Below are 24,003 nucleotides of genomic sequence, written 5' to 3' on the forward strand. Positions count from 1 at the left end.
GAGCCTGCCCTCGGCCACTCTCCCCACGCAGAGAGGACCAGGGCCCCTGAGCTCCCCAAAAGGCCCAGCTCCTGCTCCTGTGACGCGGGGACCCTGAGGCGGCACCTGCTTCCGTCTTGGGCATCACCTGCCATTTCTGACTGGAGGGGCCTCTTTACTGCAAAGGGGGTCTCTGCCGCTAGGCTCATCCTTCTGCCTCCTCAGAGCCCTGTCCTGGTAGGGACGCACCCGGATGGTCGTGGGGAACCGGACTGCCCTGGGGCGGGGGTGGGGGGTACATCCACGGGCCAGGCGCCCAGAGCTGAGCTGAGCACCCGGGACCAGGCAGGGAGCCTCGCTGGCCGGGTCCCTGCCCCAGAGATCTTCAGGCCCCCCAACAGGCAAGCGGGGCCCCGGCAGGGCTGGAGCGCGCCCGGCTCCATCCCAGGGCCCTGCCATCTCCGCGTGGCTGAGACCACACCGCACACCTGTGCCCACAGCAACCTGGGCTGCCGGCAGCCAGGCCTGTGCCCCGACTGAGCTGGCGTGAAGGGCGGTGTGTCTGTGGCTTGGGGATTACCCGTGTGTCAGAACCAGGTCTGGGCAGGCGGCGTGGGGCAGAGGACGTCTGTCTGTGTGTCCTTGTCTGCCTGGAGGCGTGGGGTCCGCGTGAACAGTGCTCTGCTGGGGCCTGTGGGCTCAGCAATCGTGTCAGGTTTGGGGAGCCCTTGTGTTCACTGGTGCATCCCGGTGCAGGACAGGGACCGCAGGTGTCTGTGTGAGGTGCCGTGTGTCTGTGTGAGGTGCCGTGTGTCTGTGTGAGGTGCCGTGTGTCTGTGTGAGGTGCCGTGTGTCTGTGTGACGTGCCGTGTGTCTGTGTGACGTGTCGTGTGTCTGTGTGAGGTGCCGTGTGTCTGTGTGAGGTGCCGTGTGTCTGTGTGAGGTGCCGTGTGTCTGTGTGAGGTGCCGTGTGTCTGTGTGACGTGCCGTGTGTCTGTGTGACGTGTCGTGTGTCTGTGTGACGTGCCGTGTGTCTGTGTGACGTGCCGTGTGTCTGTGTGACGTGTGCCGTGTGTCTGTGTGACGTGTCCTGTGTGACGTGCCTGTCTGTGACGTGCCGTATGTCTGTGTGAGGTGCCGTGTGTCTGTGTGACGTGCTGCGTGTCTGTGTGAGGTGCCGTGTGTCTGTGTGACGTGCCGTGTGTCTGTGTGACGTGCCGTGTGTCTGTGTGATGTGTCGTGTGTCTGTGTGACGTGCTGCGTGTCTGTGTGACGTGCTGCGTGTCTGTGTGATGTGCTGTATGTGTGACGTGTTGTGTGTGTGACATGCTGTATGTCTGTGTGACGTGCTGCGTGTCTGTGTGACGTGATGTGTGTCTGTGTGATGTGCTGTATGTGTGACGTGTTGTGTGTGACGTGTTGTATGTCTGTGTGATTTGTGTGTCTGTGATGTATTGTGTATGTGTGATGTGCTGTGTGTCTGTGTGATGTGCTGTACGTGTGACATGTGTGTGTGACGTGCTGCATGTCTGTGTGATGTGCTGTGTGACGTGTTGTGTGTGTGATGTGTTGTGTGTCTGTGTGACGTGCTGCGTGTCTGTGTGATGTGCTGTGTGACGTGTTGTGTGACGTGTTGTGTGTCTGTGTGATGTGTTGTGTGTCTGTGATGTGTCATGTGTGTGTGACGTGCCGTGTGTCTGTGTGAGGTGCCGTGTGTCTGTGTGAGGTGCCGTGTGTCTGTGTGACGTGCTGCGTGTCTGTGTGAGGTGCCGTGTGTCTGTGTGACGTGCCGTGTGTCTGTGTGAGGTGCCGTGTGTCTGTGTGACGTGCCGTGTGTCTGTGTGATGTGTCGTGTGTCTGTGTGACGTGCTGCGTGTCTGTGTGACGTGCTGCGTGTCTGTGTGATGTGCTGTATGTGTGACGTGTTGTGTGTGTGACATGCTGTATGTCTGTGTGACGTGCTGCATGTCTGTGTGACGTGATGTGTGTCTGTGTGATGTGCTGTATGTGTGACGTGTTGTGTGTGACGTGTTGTATGTCTGTGTGATTTGTGTGTCTGTGATGTATTGTGTATGTGTGATGTGCTGCGTGTCTGTGTGATGTGCTGTATGTGTGACGTGTTGTGTGTGTGACGTGTTGTGTGTCTGTGTGATGTGTTGTGTGTCTGTGATGTATCGTGTGTGTGTGACGTGTTGTGTGTCTGTGTGACGTGCTGCGTGTCTGTGTGATGTGCTGTGTGACGTGTTGTGTGTGTGACGTGTTGTGTGTCTGTGTGATGTGTTGTGTGTCTGTGATGTGTCATGTGTGTGTGACGTGTTGTGTGTCTGTGTGATGTGCTGCGTGTCTGTGTGATGTGCTGTATGTGTGACGTGTTGTGTGTGTGACGTGTTGTGTGTCTGTGTGATGTGTTGTGTGTCTGTGATGTATCGTGTGTGTGTGACGTGTTGTGTGTCTGTGTGACGTGCTGCGTGTCTGTGTGATGTGCTGTGTGACGTGTTGTGTGTGTGACGTGTTGTGTGTCTGTGTGATGTGTTGTGTGTCTGTGATGTGTCATGTGTGTGTGACGTGCTGTGTGTCTGTGTGACATGTCGGGTGGCGAGCACCGGGGCTCCCCCTCCCACGCCCCCAGGAAGCAGCCTCTTGCTCCATCTTTCAGAGAAATGGGTGCTGGGTGAGGATAGACTTTGTTCCAAGCCCCACAGCCAGTCAGCGGCCGGTCTGAGCAGACGAGGCTGTCGGACCACCAGAGGCCACAGCGGGGAGGGAGGACCAGGGGCAGTCCTGCCCAGGCCCGGCCACAGCAGGCCCAGCACCGCCCCCGTGGTCTAGCCAGGCACCCTCCTCCGCCTGCAGTCACTGCTGCCCCCAAGGGCCTCAAGGCATCCCAGGGTCGGTAGTGAGTGCAGGTCCTCAGAGCTCATCCCCACCCCTGGGAGCCCAGCCAGGGTCCTGCCATGACCCCGCAGGACAGTTGAGTGACCGGAGGAGGGCGAGGTCTGAACCCAAGCAGACAGTCCCGGAGCCACACCAGGGAGCCTGGGGCTCCACTGGCCCCTGAAATCTCTGCGGAATGAAAACTGGGAGCTCCTGCCGCCTGGAGCACCTGGACACAGGGCAGAGATGAGAGGCTGGGGCTTCTGTTCCCCAGACACGCTCTCCAGAGGTGACCAGCCTGCAACCGACAGGGTGTGAGTCCAGCATCAAGCCTGGGCCCGCTCGGGGCCATGTTTGAGGCTCTTACAGTGGACACAAAGCTAAAGTCAGCCACATCACCAATGAGCGGCTGGTCTGTAAATGGGTTTTGGAGGCCTGGAAGCTCACAGGGATGTCCAGAGGGCCCAGGACAGAGAAACAGGCTGGTGGGGCAGATGGGAGCAGCACAGGAGAAAAGAGACCCGGCTGCCCAGTAAGGTGGGGTGGGGGCTGACTCCCACCTGAGGATCCAGCCTTTCCAAGCCCGTGAGAACAATTTCCTATAACAGGAAGGGAGCCACCGCCAGCCCTGGCAGCCCCTTGACTGTCCCCTGGGTTGGAGGGGCGGAGACCCACACAGAATGGTCCTGCCCCAGAGCACGCCTGCGGGGCCAGGCTCAGATGGAACTGGCAGAACTGGCATGGAATCCCGTGGCTGAGGGCTGGAGTCACAGCTCACATGTCCAGGGCTATGAGGGGACCCAGGGTGGGGGGACTTGGTCCCTGGGTGCTGCTAACCCTCTGGAGCCTGCTTCTCCTCGGGAACATGTGCCAGCCTTCCTGGGGCCTGCCGAGCGCTGCAGTGTAACCGTGGGTAAACTTGGCAGGGCTGTCATCGCATGCACAGGGTGCCCTCACCTGGGGAGACAGTGAGCCTGGCTCCAGGCCTGGCCCCACCTGGATGCCCCACTCACTTGCCCACTGTCCCTGACCAGAGGCCCTGGGCCATGGCCCCCACCCATCCCGGCGAAGCCTGCCAGCAGGTCCCCAGATCAAGCTCTGAGGTGTCCTACAGGCGACCCGCTCCCCCTCCCCACAATAACCGCATTTGTCTGCCGGCGGCCAGGCAGGCTAGCGGCCCCAGAGCAGACATCTGCCCAGCACCCACCAAGCACCCGTAGGAAACTCATGGTGCCGTGGACCAGGCGTGGGCAGCCGTGAGGATGCAGACAAGGGTCAGGACCCCTCCTCACAGGGAGCTGGGCACCACATGGGAGGCGAGACGCCTAATCCGCCACCTCTGCCCCCAGGCAGGGCCATGTGGGCCCCGTCTGCAGGGGCCAACCACTCGGAGGTGACCGAGTTCATCCTGGTGGGCTTCCCGGGCTCGCTGGGGCTCCACGTGTGCCTGCTGGTGCTGTTCCTGCTGGTCTACCTGCTGACCGTCACCGAGAACCTGCTCATCATTGCCGTGGTCCATGCCAGCCCCGCACTGCACAAGCCCATGTACATCTTCCTCAGCAACCTGTCCTTCCTGGAGGTGTGGTACGTCTCCGTCACGGTGCCCAGGATGCTGCTCAGCCTGGTGGTGCCCGGGTCCCGCCGCATCTCCTTTGCAGGCTGCATGGCTCAGCTGTACTTCTTCCTGGCGCTGGCCTGCACCGAGTGCGCCCTCCTGGGCGTCATGGCCTACGACCGCTACGTGGCCATCTGCAGCCCACTGCGCTACCCAGCCATCATGAGTCCCAGCCTCTGCAGCCTCCTGGCCGCCGGCTCCTGGCTCTCGGGCTTCACCATCTCTGTGGGGAAGGTCTTCTTCATCGCGCGGCTGGGCTACTGCGGCCCCAACATCATGAACCACTTCTTCTGCGACGTGTCGCCCCTGCTGAACCTGGCGTGCTCCGACGTGGCCCTGGCCGAGCTGGTGGACTTCCTCCTGGCACTGCTCATCCTGCTTGGGCCCCTGCTGCTCACCGTCTCCTCCTACACAGCCATCATCAGTGCCGTGCTGCGCGTCTCCTCCGCCGCCGGCCGGCGCAAGGCCTTCTCCACCTGCGCCGCGCACCTGGCCGTGGTGGTCGTCTTCTACTCCGCCTCCCTCTTCATCTACGCCCGGCCTCGTGCCATCTACTCCTTTGACCTCCACAAGCTGGTGTCCGTGGTCTACACGGTGCTCACGCCCCTGCTCAACCCCATCATCTACTGCTTGCGGAACCGGGAGGTCAAGGAGGCCCTGCAAAAGGTGGTACAGAGGGCAGCCCAGGCCCGGGGCGCCCCCTCCTAGGACACGCTCCCACGTGCCCCGGGACCCCTCTCAGACAGACAGGACTGCCTGCCGGGCCGGGAGACAGTGCTGGGCAGCCCAAGGCTCTGTGAGGGAGGCACTCTACAGCATCTACAGGAAAGATGAGGGGAACAGAGCCCCAGCACTGCGGGTGGGGGACCAAGTCCATGCTTTGCCCCTTCACTGAGGGTAGAGCCCACCACGGGGCCTCGCCCTGGGAGAGCTGGCACTGACCAGCAGGTCCAGGTTCCGAAAGTCCAGCCACTCAGCCATCATGGCAGATGTCCCCCAAGAGGTGCCTAACATCAGCAATTACGGGTACGTCCCTCTTTCAAAATGGGTGTACTTTCAAATCAAATGTCTGTAAAGTCATCATTTCAAAAAGCAGAGTGAAAATACTGGGTCACTGATTTGTCATTTAACCAATAAAGTGAGCATTGCATGCCAGCCTGCTGCCGGGTGCTGTGAGGTGCTGCTGAGACCGGGGGTCAGGGACTCATGCCCGGCTGACACGGTGGAGCAGCAGGTGCAACTGGTCAGAGCCACACAGCAGGGCCTCTAAGGTGCCGGGGCCACAGGCCCCGTCCTGAGCCAGCCAGCAGGGCCTGGAGGCTCCACGGGGGGAGGGCGGGGTCAGTCCCTGCAGGACAGCAGCAGTGACGGCGACAGGAGGCAGAGGGGAGGGCAGACCCCAGGCTAGGCTGAGCTCACATCTGCAAACGCCCAGCAGGCAGCGCTCGGCCTGGATCTGGGGCTCCAGATGGAAGGCACCAGAATGGAAGCCTCCGTGTCACCAGGATACAGTGGGAGCCAGAGTCAGGACCGCGCCCGAGGGCAGGATGCAGACCTAGGAGGGAAGAGGCCAGATACCACCCTCACCCTTGGAGAAAGCCTGAAGGATGCAGGCGGCGACCTGGACAAGAGGACCAGGCGAAACGAGGCGTGGATTCATCCCAGCAGGTCAGACATCAGCAGGGAGAGCAGGGTCCGGGGCTCGGGGAAGGGGGGACAGAGGGACGGCACAGACGTGCTCAGCGCAGGAGCAGCACGGGGGACAGGCAGGCGGCCTCGGCTGGGACGGAGGGCGCCTCCGGGTCAGTGGTCTCAGCCCTCAGCAGGTCCTTTTTTTTTATTTTAATTGGAGGCTAATTACTTTACAATACTGCAGTGGTTTTTGCCATACATTGACATGAATCAGCCACGGGTGTACAGTGTCCCCACCCTGAACCCCCCTCCCACCTCCCTCCCCACCCCATCCCTCAGGGTCATCCCAGTGCACCAGCCCTGAGCGCCCTGTCTCATGCATCGAACCTGGACTGGCAATCTATTTCACATGTGATAATATACATGTTTCAATGCTATTCTCGCAAATCATCCCACCCTCGCCTTTTCCCCCAGAGTCCAAAAGTCTGTTCTTTACATCTGTGTCTCTTTCACTGTCTCGCATACAGGGTCATCGTTATCATCTTTCTAAATCCCATATATATGCATTAATGTCCTGTATTGGTGTTTTTCTTTCTGACTTACTTCACTCTGTATAATGGGCCCCAGTGTCATCCACCTCATTAGAACTGATTCAAACGTGTTCTTTTTAACAGCTGAGTGACATTCCACTGTGTGTGTAGCACAGCTTTCTCATCATTCGTCTGCCAGTGGGCATCCAGGTTGCTTTCACGTCCTGGCTTTTGTAAACAGTGCTCAGCTGCCTCTTGTTGAGGCCACGACACCACACAGTTCCGAGCCCCAAGACCCTGGTGGGGCGCTCCCTCCCAGGCTCTGCAGAGCTGTGGGAACGCCTCCCAGGCCTCCTTGTGTGGGCCCCTCGGCTCCAGGCCACACCCTGGGCCCCGGACGCTGCCCAGGGCCGTTCTCGCCCACCCCCAGAGGAGGGTCCTCCAGGCTGAGGCCCACAGCCACCCTCAGTGTGCTCACTCCACCGCTACCGGCCCCCCTCCCAGGGGATAGAGCCAACCCTCCACCCCTCGGCCCAGCCCCAGCACCCTCCTCTGTTCCTTCCACACCACCAGCCTGCAGGGCTCTGCGCCCGCCCTCCTGCACCTCCCCCCATGGGGACCCCTGCAGGCCCATCCCGGCTCCCGCCTCCCCCCACCATCCTCCTCAAACCCCCATTACCCATCGGACAAAGTCCCAAATCCGTACCAGGACGCTAAGATCCAGCGCTCACCAGCCTCCCAGCCTGGTCCCCCAGGGCACCCCGCCTCTCCCCCACCCCTCTTTCTTAGAGACCAGCAGGACTTGCACACAGATGCCCCTAAAACCACCCCAGCTCACAGGAGTGTCCACACGTGTGTGTCCACCCACCGCGGTCATTTGTTCCACACACACCCCCAACTGAAGGGCAAAGGAAGGCGCCCTGAGGGGTCCACTGTGAGCAGAAAAACCCGGGGCGGGGCCCAGGGCAAGGCGGGCGGACCTTGGGCAGCAGGGCAGAGGGCGGGCAGGGGGCGGAGGGGGGTGGGAAGGGCAGGGGGCAGGAAACGTGGGTGAGGGGGCGGACACGAATGAGCCTGAGCTGCCCCACCCTCCACCTTGGCTGACACCCATTCCAGTTCCCTCGGACTCTGGAAACTTGTGTATTCCCAGTGGCTACGCCTTTCTTTCCACACCATGAAGATGCAGCCACTGCAGCAAAGAAGGCCTGCGTGCCGGGCTTTCCCACTTGCTTGTCGGAGCAGCGGCCAGAAACCAGGGGGGCTGCCCAGTTCACCCCACTCCGCCAGGCAACACACCCCATCAGCGGTGGGGAGGCAAGCTGCCCCCGGCCAGCGCCCCGCCAGGATGCCCCCAACTCATGCCGGGACCACACCCCTCCCCACCCCACCCGCAGGTCTCCTCTGTCCTCTTTCCTCCTCCCAGGACCCCCAGTGGAGACCAGCCTTCAGGCAGAGTTGACTGGGCACCACGTGCTCTCACCTTTAATTCCCCCCGAACGGTGGTAGAGGAACCCTCTCCACCAAGAGGACAATAGCAGCGTTTCAGAAACGGGACAGAGGGTGCTGGCTCAGAGGAGCAGGGACCAAAGAGAAGCCTCCGTGGGGAAGCAGGGAGCAAGGTGTCCACTAGCTCCAGGCTCACATCTTGTTGTTCAGTCACTCAGTCGTGTCCAACTCTTCGTGGTCCCACAGACTGCAGTATGCCAGGCTTCCCAGTCCTTACCGTCTCCCAGAGCTTGCTCAAACTCATGTCCATTGAGTCGGTGATGCCATCCAACCATCTCATCCTCTGTCGTCCCCTTCTCCTCCGACCTTCAATCTTTCCCAGCATCAGGGTCTTTTCTAATGAGTCAGTTCTTTGCACCATGTGGCCAAAGAATTGGAGTTTCAGCTTCAGCATCAGTCCTTCCAATGAATAGTCAGGACTGACTTCCTTTAGGATGGACTGGTTGGATCTCTCTGCAGTCCAAGGGACTCTCAAGAACCCTCCGACACCAGAGTTTGAAAGCAACAATTTTTCAGCGCTCAGCCTTTTTTATGGTCCAACTCTCCCATCCATACACGACTACCAGAAAAACCATAGTTTGACCAAACAGACCTTTGTCTGTAAAGTTAATGTCTCTGCCTTTTAATACACTATCTAGGTTTGTTATAGCTTTTCTTCCAAGGAGCAAGCACCTTTTAATTTCATGGCTACAATCACCATCCAGAGTGATTTTGGAGCCCTAGAAAATAAAGTCTGTCACTGTTTCCATTGTTTCCCCATCTATTTGCCATTAAGTGATGGGACCAGATGCCATGATCTTAGTTTTTGAATGTTGAGCTTTAAGCAAACTTTTTCACTCTCCTCTTTCACCTTCATCAAGACATTCTTTAGTTCCTCTTTGCTTTCTGCCCTAAGGGTGGTGTCATCTGTATATCTGAGGTTATTGACATTTCTCCCAACAATACTGATTCCAGCTTGTGCTTCATCCAGACCAGGCATTTCACATTATATTCTCTGCATATGTTAATAAGCAGAGTGACAATATATAGCCTTGATGTACTCCTTTCCCAATTTGGAACAAGTCCATTGTTCCACGTCCTATTCTGACTGTTGCTTCTTGACCTGCATACAGGTTTCTCAGGAGGCAGGTAAGGTGGTCTGGTATTCCCATCTCTTTACGAATTTTCCATGGTTTGTTATGATCCACACAGTTGAAGGCTTTAGTGTAGCTACTAGGGGCTGAAAATGGGGGGTTAGGGAAGGCCGCAAAGCCCAGTGTGACCCTTCAGAACTCCAGAGACAGAGGCCCAGGGAAGACACATCCAGACGTCTGAGGGAAAGAGAGGCCCCAGCTCTGGCCCTGATCCCTCCAGACAGGAGCTTGGGCAGAACTTCTCTGAGGAGCTATCCTACACATGCCCAGAACCAAGGACACTCACGTGGGGCACAGCAGCCCAGAAACACTTCCCAGAGCATGGATCAAGGACTTGGCCGGGAGATCTGATGTCTAAACAAGAGTACCAGAAACTCGGAGGAGACCCAGGCTGGAGAACTGAGCACTTCAAATTACTGCTTTCCTGGAGGACAACCAGATACGGGGAGTGAATGACGTTTTCATCTCAAAAGCACCAAAGGGACAAGGTTCAGTGAGGAACTGCCAGGCTGGGGGTCGCAGACCACTGGTGTCTGGCAGGGGAGCCCTGACTCAGACCTCAGGCAACTGAGGCCCCGCAGACCCCACTGACACAGTGACCCTGCAAACCCACAGCCTGCCTGGGAAGCAGCAACACGCAGGGTACGAGGGTGATTCGCACAAGACCCAGCTCCCTGGGGTCCAGGACAATCAGAACACGAAGCACAGACTTTGACCTTGGCAGCACAGGACCGTAGACAACCAGCACCACCATGTGTCTGGAAGAAGTAAAAACCAACAAAAATCCGTCCTGGAGGAAGATAACATCAGAGTGCCAAGCATTCCTTCAAATTTTGCTTCAGCTGTGACCATCAGCACAAAATCAGAGACGCTACGGGGCGTGAAGAGGTGAAAGGCCACAAGCAACAGCCAGCACTGGACGTAGGGGAGCCTGGAAACCACACTCACGAGATGTATTCTAGGCCATACAATGAGTCTGCACTTAAGAGAATTAAAGGCAATACAAAGTATGTTTCTGATCACAATAGAATTAAAATGAAATTAATAAAAGAGTAAGATATCTGGGAAATCTCCAGCTATTTGGAAACAGCACATTTCTAAATAACCCATTAAACAAGAAATCAGAAGAGTAATAAGAAAACGTTTTTAAATCAATATAAAAACACAACATATCAAAAATTGTGGGATTTCCCTAAAGCAATACTTAGAGAGAAATTCATAGCATCAAACACCTATGTTAGGAAAGAAGAAAGGCCTTAAATCAATGAGATCAGCTTCCATACGAAGAAACCAGAAATATAATAATAAACTAAGCACAAAATAAACAGAATAAAGGAAATGATAAAGATCAGAACAGAAATCAGTGAAATAAAACACGGGGTGGCGGGGGAGAGAGAAAGTCAATGAAACCAAAAACTGCTTCTATGAGGGCATCAATAAAATTGATATATCTCTACTCAAGCTGATCAGGAAAAATAAGATAAGACACAAATTAAAAATATCAAGATTGAGAGTGGTGACACCACTACATATTCTACAGAGCTTCAAAGTGTAAGAAAATATTACAAACAACCTTGTGCCAATAAACGTTACAGCTTAGATTAAGCAAACAAATAGCTTGAAAAACACGACGTACCAAAGCTCACTTAAGAAGAAACAGGGAACCTAAGTAGCCCTATATCAGTTAAATTTGCAAATGAAAACTTCGCCATACTCACAAAAAAACTTCAGGAGAGATGGCTTCACTGGTGAATTTCCCAAAGCATTTAAAGAAAATATAATGCATAAAATTCTCCAGAAAATTGACGAGAAGGGACTACTTCCCAGCTCATTGTATAAGGCCAATGTTACCTTGATTCAGAGGCAAAAGAAGTATTACCAAAAAAAAGGAAGGCTACGGGCCATATTTCTCATGAATACACACACAGCCTTTCTAAACAAATTTTAACCCATAGAATCCAACCATGTACACAAGGCATAATACCTCAGGCCCAAGTGTGGTTGGTCTTAACATTTGAAAATCAATTAATGTGACTTATTACAGATCTTAAAATAACAAGACTTTAAAACATCAACAACATAACAACAGATTTTAAAGGACAAACCATACAATCACCTCAACAGATGCAGAAAGACATGTGACAAAATTCATTCCTGAAAACCTTCATCCCTGGAAAAAACTCTCAGCAAACTACTGATAGCCTATGATGAACGTGATCAGTGCTGCCAGATTCATGGTCTCCGAAGGAGAAGATTTAACTCTGGGACCAAAGACAGCCTCAGTCACTCAGAACTTTGTGTAGACTTTATTTAAAGTGGAAGTGACAGAAAAGGCTTCTGACACAGACATAAGAAGCGGGCAGGAGAGTACCCACCTCACTAGTTTAAGCAGGGTTTTGTATACTTCTCAACCAGCTGCTGAGAATAGATAAAACATACCTCAAGCCTGTGAGAGTTTTGCCCAGACCCTTTCCCATAGCATACATCCGAGATGATGTCAGCACAAGATTAATCAGAAGGAAGGCTAACACAGAGCTCAAGGCTGTGGGAGTTTCACCCAGGCCTTCTTCCATAACATTCATCCAAAGCTCAAAAAAGAGGCATGTCCTTGAACAAGAGATACTGGTGCCTACAAAGCCTACTTGTCTAAGGTAAAAGAATGAAAAAGAATGTTTACCTCCTCCTTAAAGGGGCCTTAGGCTTGGACTCCTTATCAACCTGCCTAAATCTCTCTCTCACCACCAACACGAGAACCCCCCCAGTCTGACAAAGCGCATCTGCAGAGCACCTGCCCAGCATCAAGAACAAGACAGGGTCTGCCCTCACTGCCCCCAGTCCACGCTATTGTAGGGTCTCGCCAACCCAGCACTGCGGGAGAGACATTCAAGGAGTCCAGACAGGAAAGGAACAAGTCCTTGTTCACAGCTGACAGATCCAGCAGGAGGGGCAAGGTAATGGAATCCATAAAAAAGTGAGTAATAAGGTTACAGATACAAGACCAATATTCAAAATCAACTCTATTTCTATATACTAGTAACAAGCAATAGGAAACTGAAATATTTTTCAAATATTTCAAAACAGGTCAGTGTAAATCTTACTAAAGATGTGCAAGAGCCATGCACTGAAAACTACAAGATGACGTGGAGAAGATTAAAACCCAACTTGACAGAGATGCAAACCACACTGTCTCTCTGAAAGACTCGATAGTGTTAAGATGCCAATCCCCCAGACTCATCTGTGGATTCAGTGTTATCGCAGCCAAAATCTAAGCAGGCTTCTCTAGACACTGCCAAGCTGATTCTAAAATTTATATCAAAAGCAAAGGATATTCAAAACAACTTTGCAAAATAGCAACAAAGTTGGAAAAATAAAGCCAGATTTCAGGTCTTATTATAAGGCCACAGAGAGCAAGAAAGTGAGGAGTCAGCATCAAGACAGACCCAGATTGTGGAACCGAGCAGAAAGAGGATGCGTGTGTGGGACCCCGTGAGCGGCACCCGCCAGGCTCCTCTGTCCACGGGTTCTCCAGGCAAGAATCCCGGAGCAGGTTGCCCATTTCCTACTCCAGAGGATCTTCCTGACCCAGGGATCAAACCCACTACATTGGCAGGTGGGTTCTTTACCACTGCCCTACCTAGGAGGCCTATTTGTTACAGGAGAGAGAAGCTAGAAATAGACAAATGATTTTTGGCAAAGATGCAAAGGAGAAAGAAGAGTCTTTAGAATAAACATTGCTGGAAAAATTGGAAATCTGGATTCCTCAAAATGGGCTTTGATCAATATCACACAATATAAAAATAAACTGAAAATAGATCATAGACTTAAATATAAAATCTGAAACTCCTAGAAAAAAAAACCTTAACAAAAATCTTGTTTACTTTGGGTTAAGCAAAAATGTCTTTGCTAAGAAAGTAAAACCAAAATTCATTTTAAAAAACGTATCCTTGGATTTCATCAAAATTAAAATCTGCTCTTCAAGAGGCACAGGTAAAAGCCAGCCTGACAGAGAAAATGGTTTAAAACCTCAGCAACTTGTATCTGAAGCCCAAGAATAACACAGAAACCTCAGATGTTTCAACGGGCAAACGGTCCACACAGACTTATGGAGAGCACACAGACAAGAAGGCGCAGGGGACGTCGGCGGCCTCGGCTCCCGGTGGAACTCATCTCCGCTCAGCCGGGGGCTGAGGCCCTGCTCCCTTCAGGCTGCTCTCCGCTCTGGGAGGCCCCCAACACAAGCCCCTCAGATGGCAGCAGGTTGGCCCAGAAAGCGTCATGTGGCGTGGCTGAGGGTGGGACAGCCCTCGCCGCTGCTCCCAGGGCCTCTGTTGTCCTCCAGACATCAGTAAAAACGACCTGAGAAGAGCCAGGTGCACTAGATAGCTCCTCTGCCCAGACAGCTCTGGCCAACTGTGTACCTAGCCCGTCCACTACTTAGCCTTGCAAAATCTGCTTTTCAAAATATCTTTATTCAAATTACAGAAGGGAATGTAAGGTGAACTCTAACAAAAGTAAACCTTGTGTATTGATAATGATGAAATTGGTGTTACCAGGAAGAAATTTCATACCATATAAGTGCAAGGTGTAATGTTTTTCTTTAAAATGTTGTCTTTAAAAAAAAAAAAAAAATGTTGTCTTTACAAGTGCTCGGGGCTGGTGCACGGGGAAGACCCAGAGGGATGGGATGTGGAGGGAGGTGTGGGAGGGGGGTTCAGGATGGGGAACACATGTAAATCCATGGCTGATTCATGTCAATGTATGGCAAAAACCACTACAATATTGTAAAGTAATTAGCCTCCAACTAATAAAGGGGAAAAAAAAAATGTTGTCTGTAAAGTGTGTTTCTTGCAATACTGGCAACTAAGTCCAGGTTTTATTTTTGACCATGGAGCAACTCCTGAGAAATGCTTGGACTGTGTGCTTCAAGTGGACAGGGTCTGTGTCTCCCACTACTGTGTGCACGCCCAGTACCGTGTGCCTAGGACAGAGCCAGACACACTTGCCCATTAGCTGGACAAGGACCTGGCTCTGGGTGGGCGGGGCAGGGGGGAGGTTCCTGCCCTCTCTCAGGAACCGTGCAGTTTGGGCGTGGGGGCCAGCCCAGGCCACATCACCACCTCGTTCTCCCCTTGTTGGAAATGCAGGTGCAAATGCAGTGAACTGACTGTGAGCACCTTGTGCCCAGCGGGGCTCCAGCACTCACTCACTCGCACGACAGAGACTTTACAGCCGTTGACACAGACGCCTCTTCCCTCCCTAGCTCCTGGCTCCTCCATTCTGCTCTGCTGCTGTAAGTCAGACCGCTGCTGACGCCTCAAGTGAGCGGACTCATGCGGGCTCTGCCCTCTGTGTCCAGCTGATTTCACTAAGCATGATGTCTTCCAGGCTCATCCATGTTGTCACATACAGCAGGTTTATTTCTCTTTTAAGGATGAGTAATAGTCCATTGTATGCACAGCAAAGAAAACCATCAAGTAAAAGAAAAGACAACCTAGAAAAATATTTTGCAAATGACAGCCACTGTGGGAAAATGTATTGCATTTCCTCAAAAAATTAAAAATAAAACTACCATATGATCCAGAAATTCCACTCCTGAGTATATATCCAAAACAAAAACAGACACATACACCCTAGTGTTCACAGCAGCCAAGACATGGAAACCCAGACGCCACTGACGATGACTGGACGAAGAAGATACGGGCCATGTATACAACGGAATGCTGCTTGGCCAGAAAGACAAAATAATGTCATCTGCAGCAACATGGATAGACCTAGGGATCACCACACTAAGTGAAATAAGTCAGACAGAGAAAGACAAATATCATATGATATCACTTATATGTGGAGTCTAAAAAATGATACAAATGAACATATTTATAAAACAGAAATAGACCCACAGACATGGAAAATACGTTCACGGTTACCAAAGGGGAAGCAAGGCTGAGGGGTAAGTTGGGATTAACATACACCCACCACGATAAATAAAACAGATAACAAGGACCTACTGTGGCACAGGGAACTATATCCAATGTCTTGTAATAACCTGTAACGGGAAACGACCTGAAAAAGAATGTATATACGCATACATATGTATAACTGAATCCCTTTGTTGTACACCTGAAGTGTAAATCAACTATACTTCAATTAAAAATTAACTAATTTTCAAAGAGAGAAAAATAACACGTGTCTACCCGTTGCACTACGCCCTTCCCCACAGGGACCGTGCCTCCCGCCCGGCCGCCTCCCTGCGGCCGGGCCGCGTCCTTTCACTCCCGTGCGCGGAGGTGGTGGACCGAGGCTCAGGCCAGGGTTGCTGAGTGCCGGTGGTGCAGCCGTGAGCCTCCCCTGCAAGGAGGCTCTACCCCTGCCTCATCCTGCCAGGAGGCCAGCACGCCAAGCGCACGGTGCTTCGGGGCGGCCTGGCCACACCCACATGGGGACTGAGCAAGACCCCACCCCAGCTCCTGGCAATGGCGGTGTTGCCTCAGGTGGTCCCACGAGCAGAGAGTGCTGGCGTAAGGCATCACCTGCTCACGGCAATACTATGGCCGCACAGACACATCTGCTTTGAAGGGAGCTTGTTAGCTGAGCACATGTGTTTCAAACGGAGAGGCTGGGGGAGCGTACTGAGGACATGACTGGTCCACCGTCTCCAAGGCGACCCTCAGACCAGGTCAATGCTGAAATGAACATCAGTAGGACCACCCCAGTGCCATCCTTTGGGCCACTGGGAATGAACAGAAAGCTGTGTTCTGCTCTCCTGAACCCAAGATCAAGGGAGGTCTGACATATCCATGGTGAACAAGCAAGCAGACAGACCACTTCCTTAGTCATCAGGAAGATGCAAAATGAAACCGCAGTATGACAAACCCTCCACGTTGGTCAAAATGAAGACAGACAGTGCTGCACGTCAGCGAGGGTGCAGGACACGCCCGCACCCCTGAAGGGGCTGAACACTGAGGCGCTCACCGGGGAAGACGGTGCTCTGTGAAGGCAGACACACGACCTGGGACCCGGCAGGTCCACTCCCGCAGACACGCCCAACAGAACTGCGTGAGTCTTCTTCCCAAAGACACTGTAAGAATGATCAGAGCAGCATAACCTATAAGAACCGAAAGACAGAGACAGCCTCAATGACTGAGTACATGAACCGTGGTCTGTCTGTGGAGTGGAGGACAACCAGCAGTGAGGACTAGCGAACAACAACCACACATCACTGCGGGAGAGTCTCACACACGTTACATCAAGGGGAAAAGCCAGGCACAAAAGACCACATTCTGTGCGACCCCACTTATATAAAAATGGAAAGAAAAAAAAGGCAAAATGAATCTGCTAGGTGGTGGAGATTGTGGTTGCCCTGGGGGACCCCCAGGGGAACGAGGCATCTGGATCTGGGGCTCCAGCCTCATCAGGTCCTTGGTCCGGTGTGTACAAGTGGAAGAAGTGTGACCTGCACACACTGAGGTCGGCTGGTCTTCCTCCTGGGTGTGCCCTGGGGCCGCGAGCAGACCCGCCAGAAGGACTCCGCAGTGGGAGTCCATGGGGACCAGGAGAGCAGGTGGCCGCCAAGGCCTGGACGCGCCCCATGCCTCAGTCCCATGGCCTTGGAGGCAGGAGGAGGAGACAGTCCAGGTCTTGCCCAACCTCCCCTCCTGCGGCCCTGCCTCCCAGCAGACACTCCCTCTCAGGAGGGACATCGCCCGCCTGGGAGGCAATTGCTTGTTTGAAATTAATTGTCTCCTCCGAGCTGAACCCTGGAAGAATGACATGTCATTGTTAACTGGGAAGATCCTCACCGTCCTCAGCGTGACATCCTGGCATGTCGCCCAGGGCTAATGAGCCAGAAGGCCGCCCACCTGCTAACCCCAGGCCTTCAGCCCCCAGAGTTCCACCTGCCTTCTTTTTAATGACGCCCCAGGGCAGGCAGCCCCTCAGCGCGCAGCTCCAAAAACTTCTCCCATTATTCTGGACCGGAATGCTCATCAGCTGTGAGTTGATTGGGCACCAAGGGGATTCTGAAAGATTCCCTAGCTGTCTGAGGAACACAAACTTTTCTCAGAAACAGAACTCAGAAGAAAAACATTCCCTCGGGTGCAGCGGGTCAGGGAAGAGGCAACTGATGAGCAGCTGCCCCAGGCTGCACAGGCTGCTGAGCTGGGCGGGGGGACCACCTGCCCTCAGCTCTTGGCCCTTGAGCAGGACACCGCTGCCCAGAGAAGCCTGTGGGGACAGGCACTTTGGACACACGTCTGCAGGAAGCTGGGGAAACAAGGCTTGAAAATCCAACACAGGCAAAAACCCAGACATGGTCAGGGCCTGCTGCCAGCAAGGAGCTGGTACCTCCTAGCCCAGCAGGTGTCCCCTCAGCAGCCGTCCCGTCGGCAGGCGTCCCCTCGGCAGGCGTCCCCTCGGCAGCTGTCCCCTAAGCAGGTGTCTCCTGGCCCAGCAGGTGTGTCCTGGTCAGCGCCTACCTGGGGAGAAAGCCGCAGCTGAGTTCTAGTGTGTGGGTTTGAAGCTGCTCATTCCAAATCCCTCTGAGGGTGGGCACAGGAATTCCATGTCTGTAGGTATTTCCTGGGACCCGGGGGAATTACTGCAATTGTCCAGAAGTCTCAAACATCTCTCTCTCAACCTGGTGCAGGGACTCCACTCTCCTCACAAGCCTCAGCCCCAGCACCTCACCAAACCACTCTGACTCAGCCATGTGCGCCCCACCGCCTCAGCCAGGCTGAGCAGAGGCAGCACTGTTGCAGGAAGCACCTCCTCTCTCAGCCTTGTCCATCCCCTCCCTGGGACCACCCCTCCCAGCCTCCCAAGCTGCTATTGCCTCACAATTCCAATCTCTTAGCAACAGGGGCCCAGGCCACTCATCCAAGGTCTCTTTTCTCCGTACCTTTCTGCGGGGTCTCAGTCAGTCCGGTGGTTCTCTCTATGACATTCTCCAATACCCCTGAAGTCCAGAATCATGTCCAGCTGCTCCATCACCGTCTCCACTTGGATTATTCGGACATCTGCTGACCTTGTGGACTTGATGTGTCCACATGTATGCTCAGTTATGTCCAACTCTTGTGACCCCATAGACTGTAGCCCACCAGGCTCCTCTGTCCATGGGATTCTCCAGGCAAGAATACTGCAGTGGGTTGCTATTCCCTTCTGCAGGGGATCTTTCCCCAGGGATCAAACCCTGGTCTCCTGAATTGCAAGCAGATTCTTTACTGTCTAAGAAACCAGGGAAGCCCATTTTAGGAGGAGGTATGCCTCAAAAGTCAGTGGAGTCCTTCAGTCACAGGCCCCACTGGGGAGGATACCCACTCACAAGCATGCTCTGTGGGGGCTTCAGTTGCTCCAAGAATGGATGTGGGGCTCCTGGGAGCAGAGGGTGGAGGAGGTAAGCCAAGAGCTGAGGTTTAAAAAAGAATGTGGTGTCAGCAGTGGAGGGAAGGATGTTCCCAAGAGCGGGGCCAGACTGCAGGCAGCTGCATCGTGATACCAGTGTGCGCTGACGTGGCCAAGGTGATGAGAGGTACTCAAGGCGCCACCATCCCCTAGACAGTAACCAGAGTGTCCCCAACTCCTCTCTTCACTCCACATCTGGCTGTCATCCACCCTCAGGTCTCCTCATCTTTGTAGCCACCATCTCATCATGTCCCTGTCTCTTCATACCTCATTCTACAAGGCCAGCATCACCCTAATACCAAAATAACACAAAGATGTCACAAGAAAGGAAAACTATAGATCAATCTCTCTCATGAAGATAGATGCAAAAATCATAAGCAAAATATTAGCAAATCAAACCCAACAATGTCTTTTAAAAAATTACCACAACCAGGTGGAATTTATTCCAGGTTGGACATCTGAAAATCAACTAATGTAATCTATCATATAAAGTCTAAAGATGAAAAATCATCTGATTATATTACTAGATGGAAAAAAAGAGCATTTGACAAAATCCAACAACCATTCAAATTTTTTCTAAAAATGCTCAGCAAACTAGGAATGGAAAAGAACCTCCTCAACTTGATAAACAACATCTGCAAAAAGAAAACCTACAACTAATGTCATACTTCACTATGAAAACCTAAACACCCTCCACCCTGAGACTGGAAAAAAGGCAAAAATGTGCCACCTCATCAATTATAGTCAGTATCATATGGGAAGTCTTAGCTAATATAACAAGACAAGAAAAGGAAATAAAAGTATATCGATTGAAAAGAAATAAAATTCTTTTGCAAATAAAATTTAGAAAAATAATTTTAAAGATGTATGTAACTAATATTAACAGCAAGGTTTCAGGATACAAGGTTAATATATAAGATCAATTGCTTTTATATATGCCTATATAACAGCAATAAACAATTAAAATGTGAAACTAAAAACAATACCATTTACATAAACATAAAAAACTGAAATACTTAAGTATAAATCTAACATGATGTATACAAGACGTATATGAGAGGAAACTAAAAAACTCTGATGAATAAAATCAAAGAGAATCTAAATAAATGGAGAGATAGTCTATGTTCATGGATAGAAAGACTCAAGTTGTTAAGATGCCAGTTCTTCTCAGTCTTATTTTTAAATTGTGTAGTTCTAATCAGAAATCTAGCAAGTTAATTTGTAGATATCAACAAGCTGATTCTAAAGTTTAGCATCACAACAGTAAAGGCAGCAAAGTTGGAGGACTGACACTAGCCAACTTCAAGATTTACTATAAGGCTTCAGAAATCATGATGGTGTGCTATTATTGGTAAAGAAGAGACAAGCAGATTGACGGAACAGAATAGTGAGCCTGGAAATAGATCCACATAAATGTAGTCAACTGCTCTTTGATACAGGGGCAAAGGAAATACAGTGAAGCAAAGACAATCTCTTCAACAAATGGCCCTGGAAAAACAGGGCATCCACATGCAAAAAGTTAAAAAAAAAAAAAGGAAAGAATCTAGACAGTGGCCTTACACATTTCAACCAAATCATTAATTCAGAATAGATCTCAGAATTAAATTTAAAATGCAAAACTATGAAACTTCCAGATGGTAACAAGAGAAAATCAAGATGACCTTGAGTTTGGTGGTAACTTTCTAAGATACATCAAAACCACAAGCCATGAAATAAAAAGTTGATATGTCAAACATTATTAAAAATAAAAATTTCTTCCCTGCAAAATACACAGCCAAGAGAGTGGAAAAGACAAGCTACAGACTAGAAAATGTTTTCAAAAGATATCTGACAAAAAATAAAAGAAAAAAAAGATAATAAAAAAAGAAAAAATAGTAAAAAAAAAGAAAAGATATCTGACAAAGGGCTTGTACCCAAAATAAACAAATTTCAACAATAAGAAAACAACTCACTTTTTAAATGTGCAAGAGATTTGAACAGACACCCCACCAAAGATGTTATGTAGAAGGCAAACATGCCAAAAGATGCTTATTAAGGACTACCGATTAAAACAACCAGGAGGTACCACTAAACACCTCACAGAATGTCTAAAATCCAAAACATTGCCAATGTGGTGTGACCACCACCTCACATGTGGGCAGGATGGGGCTGGGGAGGGAGGCGGTTCCCAGAGAGGCCGGCCCAGGGCCCCCATCCCTGATCCCCAGACCACATTCCCCGGGAGGGGTATCTCTAAAGCGTTTCCCACTTCCAGACTCTGCGAGAGCAAAGGCATGGTTCTCAGCATCCCTTTCGGCTTTCAAATACCACCTAATTCCCAAACCTGAGAAGGTGCCTAGGACGGTGCCTCCAGGACATGCGGTCATCCCCAGGGACTCCTGGGCCTTCGGGACAAAAGGAGCCAAGTGCTGGGCCTGGCCCCTCCACTCCTCCACCCAGGAATGTCCTCAGGGGCTAGGAGCATCTGGAGGCTGGGTCAGATCAGGCCTTCTGCCCTCCCCAGGCGGGAAGACAGGGGCAGCAGTTGCGTCCTGACCTGCACCAGAAGGGCCGGAGCCCACAGCTCTGAGCAGAGAAACCCTCCATGACTGGCTGAGAATGAAGGCAAAAGGACAGGGATGGGGCAGAGGGCAGGGCCGTGGGCTGGAGAGGGGGAGGGCAGGAGAACGGATCTTGCGGGGAAGGGTGCCATGCTAACTTGGGGGTGTTCCGGACTTACCTCATCAGCTTAACAAACACCAGAACCGATTACATTGGGACACTTTTAACTCATTATTTGGAAAATAACTTCACAAAGCACAAAAACTACAGAAGCATCATTACCCATAGATGACAGACAAATGTGTCCTTCTGCTCTGGCCTCCGGGGAAGGGCCCTCCAGGAACCCTGACTTCTCCTCTGCAGTGGGAGAGGCTCTTCAGCTGGGCAGACGCCACCCACTCCTGCAGGGACCCTCCTGTTGTGGGCCTGGGTCACAGCAAGGAGAAGCCACTGGAGCCCACCACCTGCGCCTCCTTCTCGGGGAGAGACCAGATGAGGGGCAGGGGTGCCTATTGGCGCCCTGAGGCCGGAGTGGGTGGCCAGGGGCAGTTTTAAGTTGGTGGAGGGTCTTCAGTGTGCTCCAGAGGTCATGCTCCAGCCAAGACTGAGGGGTCAGAAGACCCACCAGAAAGCCTAGGCCTGGTGCACTCCAGCTGCGGGGGCTCCAGCACCCCTAGAGGCCCCCGAGCACGCCAGTGGCACCAGGCAGGCCTGGAGCGCCCTGCACGGGGGCCCTGGGCTCACGCCCGTCCCCGAAGGACCGCTGTGCAGCCCGTGGCCCTGGGCAGCTCAGGGCTGGGGCTCCCTCTCTCCACCCAGCTGGCAGGAATCCAGCCCTCTCAGGGGGCCCTGTGGCTGGACGATCAGGGTGGACACTGGTGGAGGGCACCAGTCCGTCATGTGTGTGTGAGTGCGTGTGTGTGTGGTCACTTCAGACGTGTCCGACTCTCTGCGACCCTGTGGGCTGCAGCCCACCAGGGTCCTCTTCCCATAGGACTTCCCAGGCAAGAACACTGGAGTGGGTTGCCATTTTCTTCTCCAGGGGATCTTCCCAACCCGGGATCTAACCCGTGTCTCATGTCTCCCGCACTGGCAGCCAGGTTCTTCACCACTAGAGCTACCTGGGGAGCCCAGTCCATCCGGCTGCCTGAATGAAAAGAAACAACAGCCTCCCTGTCAGGCCCTATTTTCAGCACTGGAGACACACCAACTCCTTCAGTACTCAAAGGGCTCCGTGGGATCACACTCTCACAATCCCCACGTAGCGATGAAGACAAGAGATTCAGAGTGGCCATGTGACCTGCATAAGTCACACTGACAGACAGTTGCATCCAGACTCCCAGCTTCAGAGCCAGCTTTAGTTCCACGCATGCTCCCAGGATAAGTCCTGATGAGCTGCAGGGCCAGACCAGTCCCCTCACTGAGCCTTTGGGTGCCTGAGGATCTTCTGCGGCTTATCCACTCAGAGACCTCAGCAAGTCCCCTGCGTCCGAGGCCTGCAGGTTCCACCACCAGGCCCCCAGGAGGGTGTGAGACCTGGTGGTGTGCTCTGAGGCTCCCCAAAGTGAGGCACATCCGCACACTGACCCGAACAGACCCCCCAGGCTGCCAGGCTTCCGCAGGGAATCTCCTGAGGCCGGCGTGGGCGCTGCCTCCATGGCCTGCCCAAGGGCTCTGCACACGGTGAGATCGGGTGCCATTTCCAGGGCAGAGAGGCCCCAGGGCCTCAAGTCCCCCGCACCCCGCCCCGCACAGCCTCCTTGACATCCTCGTTCCTCAAGGTGTAGATGAAGGGCTTCAGCACCGGGGTGATGATGGTGTTGAGCACAGTGACGGCCTTGGTCAGGTCCAGCGAGCTCTCCACCGAGGTCCCCACGTGCAGGAAGATGATGGAACCATACCGGATGAGGACCACCGTGAGGTGTGATGAGCAGGTGGAGAAGGCCCAGTGCCGGGCCTGCGCCAAGGGCGTCCGGACGATGGCGACCACGATGTGGGCGTAAGAGACCAGCGTGATGACGCCCAGCGTGATGACGCCCAGCGTGATGACATAGCAGACCAGCGTGATGACACAGCAGCTCAGCGTGATGACTCAGGAGCCCCAGGATGACACAGAAGGCGATGCCGAAAGACGCTGGCTCCACTGCCCACATGTCGCTGCAGGACAGCACGATCCAGGGCGCGATGTCACAGAAGAAATGGTTGATGACCCGCGAGCTACAGAAGGAGAGGCGGCCAGTGAGGGCCGCGGGCACGGCGATGGCCGAGAAGCCGCAGCCAGGAGCCCAGGGCCAGGTGGCCAGAGAGCCCGGGCATCATGATGCTGCCGTAGCGCCGCAGCAGGCAGACGGCCAGGTAGCGGTCGTAGGCCATGGCCACCAGCAGGAAGTACTCGATGCAGCCCAGAGAGAAGACGAAGTGCATCTGCACAGCGCAGCCTGAAAAGGAGATGGCTCCGCTGCGCAAGGCGAAGACGGCCAGAATCTTGGGCACACAGGCCGTGGTGAACCAGATCTCCAGGAAAGAGAGGTTGCAGAGGAAAAAGTACATGGGCGTCTGCAGGCGCCGATGTGCCCCGAGCAGCGAGAGGATGGCCAGGTTCCCGGCCACCGTGAACATGTAGGTGACCGGGAAGAGCCCCACGTGCAGGCCCCACCCGGGAAGCCCAGCAGGATGACCGGGCCCCCAGTGGACAGGTTCTGGCTGCAGCCCCAGGCCATGACACCCATCAGGACACAGGCCCCTTGAAGCCAGCAAGAGGGACCGCCAGCCAGCAGCCCTCCAGGGGGCTCAGGAG

General features: G+C 53.2%; 2 protein-coding genes across 2 annotated transcripts; one reads left to right on the top strand and one right to left on the bottom strand.

Annotated features, from left to right (window-relative positions):
• LOC122446662 (olfactory receptor 226-like) lies at nt 1-5,270 on the top strand. Its single transcript, XM_043477133.1, has 2 exons — nt 1-216; nt 4,203-5,270. Exon 2 carries the CDS (start codon nt 4,211-4,213, stop codon nt 5,174-5,176), a length of 966 nt encoding a protein of 321 aa, XP_043333068.1. The 5' UTR covers nt 1-216; nt 4,203-4,210; the 3' UTR covers nt 5,177-5,270.
• A 402-nt stretch (nt 5,271-5,672) lies between these two features.
• Nucleotides 5,673-23,926, bottom strand: LOC122446011 (olfactory receptor 287-like). The gene is given in 5 exon segments (XM_043475660.1): nt 5,673-5,816; nt 22,948-23,224; nt 23,298-23,483; nt 23,485-23,860; nt 23,863-23,926. Coding segments are annotated over 5 exon segments (1,047 nt in total).
• Between the last annotated feature and the right edge of the window lie 77 nt (nt 23,927-24,003).

The sequence above is a fragment of the Cervus canadensis genome, chromosome 8 (assembly GCF_019320065.1).
Source record: "Cervus canadensis isolate Bull #8, Minnesota chromosome 8, ASM1932006v1, whole genome shotgun sequence".
NCBI lineage: Eukaryota > Metazoa > Chordata > Mammalia > Artiodactyla > Cervidae > Cervus > Cervus canadensis.